Here is a 3,357-nt window from a genome sequence, read left to right as displayed (position 1 = left end):
AAGATTTACAAATTGGCAAATAAATAAGTGTATAAACAATTTTGCTATACATGATAATGGAATAGGATTGAGTGAGGTGTTCTAGGATGGAGGGTTCACAAATAAATATATTTATAATAAATATAAATATAACTGGAGGACAATATAGTGTGATACAATAATAAAACAGGTTCATTTGAATTTTCATGCACTTGTAATACAATAAAACCTTTGAAACCTTTTTTGATAGGAAACTAGTTCTGTTGACATAAAATAAAAATGTTCAATGGCAATGACTAGATGTAACAGTGGTATTTTTTTTATTACATTTTTATATTGCCATTGGTTTAATGGGTTGAAAGGTTAAAATATTAATAGAATGTAAAAATTGACGCGGTATCAGCACTGAGTAGCAAACACACAGAGACAGCGCTGAGAGAGGCTGTTTATCATCAGATCGCATTAATCAGTGGAAAATGAATAGAAATGACGATTCTGTCTGAAGAAATATGAAGTAAACATCAGTAAATATATGCATATATCTCCGCGGATATGCTTCTTTGGTCTATAAATCCTTATTGACGCTGTTCATTGAATCTATGTGAACACAAATAAATCGCTGCTGACGTGACTGAATATGAGTGAGTGGTGAATTTCTATAAAGGGGTTTTCACGGACACGTCATCAATCTGGAAGTCGGCCATGTTGGAGGCACTGAACATAAACAATGCCACTGAATGGACTCGCAAATTAGGCTGATTATTGCTGATAAAAAATATTGTCGAGTTTTGGTCTGTACTAATCAGTCGCATAGGTTAAACAAATTTTGAGTTCTGTCAAAAGTTAAAGAGAAGAGAGCAAAAAAAGTGATTAAAGAAGGCATTTGTGCTTGGGAACTAATGTAGTCAGACCTGCGTTCTCTGGAATCCTCTCTAACAGTGGACTTCTACGTTCTGATTGGTTCCCGCCGAACCGTGTCAAAGCTCATCACCATATAGTTGCCCTGATTTCAACTCTCCTCAACGCTCTCGATGGCCAAGTCTCGCCGCTGCCAAACGCCAGCTTACATTGAAAATGAATGACTTTCATTTTCAAGATGGCCACTTTGACGCTCTCGACGGTTGAGGTGTCAATGCACAGTAATGGTTTAAAGATCTACAGCAAAATATAGAGAGCTTTGGTGATAACTAAGTGGATATTTCATTACTGCAATATTAATTTCTTGCTAGAAATATTCTTATCGGTACTTTGTGTTGTGTTACTTTGTGTTGTGTTAGGCAGTCGAAAACTTTGCATTTCTCGCAAATCTCACAGACAAGCGTCTTAATATCATTGCACAATATAAATTTCTGGTGAGATAAAATGTGCACCATAACATTATTAAGCAAAAATACATAGTACATTATTTTTAAATACATAGTACATTCATAAGCTAAACCGCATTGTGTGTGATTGGTTATAATGCGCGGTCCTGTAAAAACACGTCTGTTTCTGGTCATATGACGCACTGGACGTTATAATCATGCTGATGTGATTTTATTAAATATAGAACATATTAATAGGCTATTTCTGTCTTTTGGAAGCTGCATTCAAAATCCACTTGGCTCAAAAATCTGAGAGGGGTTCACTTTGAATGAACATGATGCCTCTGCTTGTGCAATCTAACAATAAAGCTCATTCTGGTTCTGACTCTGATCTCATAGGTATCCTATCTGTTCTAGCCTACTTTGAGAGGTCAGAACTGTCCCTATAGTCTTATTTCACTCCTCCCTCATTGCAACCGCCTTCCTTTCAAACGAGGCTAGGTGTGTCTTTACAGAGCCTAATGACATCAAAGAGAGAGTGATTACAAAACAAGTCTGCTATAAAAATGCTCTAATGGAACTTGATTTCTAAACACTGATCGGTCTGTGCAGCGCTGCTTCAAGCCCAACACACCTGACATTTGGAGAAGACAACTGAAGCAGACGGAGGATTTGGAGGTTAGAGATTGTAATCGCTTTTCCACACCCATTAAACAACTTAAAAGTCTTTTTAAACAAAGAATACCCTCGACTGAAAGCTCAATTAGTTAACTAGCTCGATCGCTCTCGGAAACTTTACTCCAGAATGAGTCAGCTGACAGAAAGGGAACAAGAGCAAAATACAGATGAAGGAAAATCTGGCTCTGCGAAAGATCTCTCTGATGACAAAGATATGGAGTCGCCATCTAATGCCGGCAGCAGATGTGAAGATCAAACTGAACCATGTTCTGGAGATCTCTCCAAATATATGCAAGATGGAAAGGAAGACATTGTGAATATTAAGGAAATAAACGAAGAACAACGGAAAATGATCTCAGAGCTGGAAGATAAAGTAAATGAAGTAATCAAAAAGCAAGAGAAAAGAATCTCAGAGCTGGAAGAAAAAGTAAATGAAATAATCGAAAAAAAAGAGAAAAGAATCGCAGAGTTGGAAAAAGCTGAATGTAATCTATGGCTTTACTGTCTACCAGAGCAAGAAGGAGAGGACGTCAGGAAGCGTGTGATGGATATCCTCGGAGATCTTGTACCGGAGGCTGCAGGTAACTTAACTCATCATATTGGCATCGTTCAACGCATCGGAAGGAGAAGCCAAGACAGAGATCGACCCGTCATCATCAAGTTTTCAGATAAATCAACCAAGGAGCTTCTGTGGAATACTGCTATTCGTTCTAAAGATTTTTGTTCCAGTAATTTATGGTTCGGAGAAGATCTAACAGCGAAAGACAAAAAAAAGCGGAACAAGCTTTGGCCTCAAGTTGAAGCTGCACGCAAAGAAGGGAAAACTGCATATTTTGTTGGTGCCAAAGCAATAATCAACGGCAAAGAAATCAGTGAATAGACTCTAATTGATGCTGATGTAAGTTTATTGACATTAAAAATGGATGACAGCATATCCTTTCGATTCCATGGTAAAATGCAACTATAAGTTGATCAAAAAAAATGACTCTAGTACTCGTTATGTTGATTTGTGTATGCTGGATGGTGTTTTATTTTTTAGGTTTATGATTTCTTTCTCTTACGTCCAGTTGAAGAATGTCATGTATCATCATGTTATTATATAGCCTACAGGTTAATACCTTAAATTGTATTCTTTGGTGGGTGAAAAACACTTGGTTTTAATAGTTTTTCAAGACAATGTCTTAATTCGATCAATAAGAAGGGTATTCACGACAAGAAAAGAAAATAATGTTTTTATTTTGGGGACCTTTTTTTGTGACAATCATAATTTACAAAACATGTGTGGCCTATTACGAAATGTTTAAGAATTATGAAATTAAAATAAATAAATGAATGAATAAAAATACCCTCTAGTGCCCTGTTGATTTTAGGTGGTGATTGGAACACCATTAGTTTT

The 3,357-nt window shown here is 36.5% G+C and overlaps 1 protein-coding gene across 1 annotated transcript; it reads left to right on the top strand.

Annotated features, from left to right (window-relative positions):
• Window positions 1-1,823: 1,823 nt before the first annotated feature.
• LOC127978630 (uncharacterized) lies at window positions 1,824-3,111 on the top strand. Its single transcript, XM_052583427.1, has 2 exons — window positions 1,824-1,961; window positions 2,088-3,111. Exon 2 carries the CDS (start codon window positions 2,089-2,091, stop codon window positions 2,839-2,841), a length of 753 nt encoding a protein of 250 aa, XP_052439387.1. The 5' UTR covers window positions 1,824-1,961; window position 2,088; the 3' UTR covers window positions 2,842-3,111.
• The last annotated feature ends 246 nt before the right edge of the window (window positions 3,112-3,357 follow it).

Source organism: Carassius gibelio, chromosome B19, assembly GCF_023724105.1.
Source record: "Carassius gibelio isolate Cgi1373 ecotype wild population from Czech Republic chromosome B19, carGib1.2-hapl.c, whole genome shotgun sequence".
NCBI classification, from domain to species: Eukaryota; Metazoa; Chordata; class Actinopteri; order Cypriniformes; family Cyprinidae; genus Carassius; species Carassius gibelio.
Note: the sequence above shows the minus strand (reverse complement) of the source record. Positions and strands in the feature narration are given on the sequence as shown.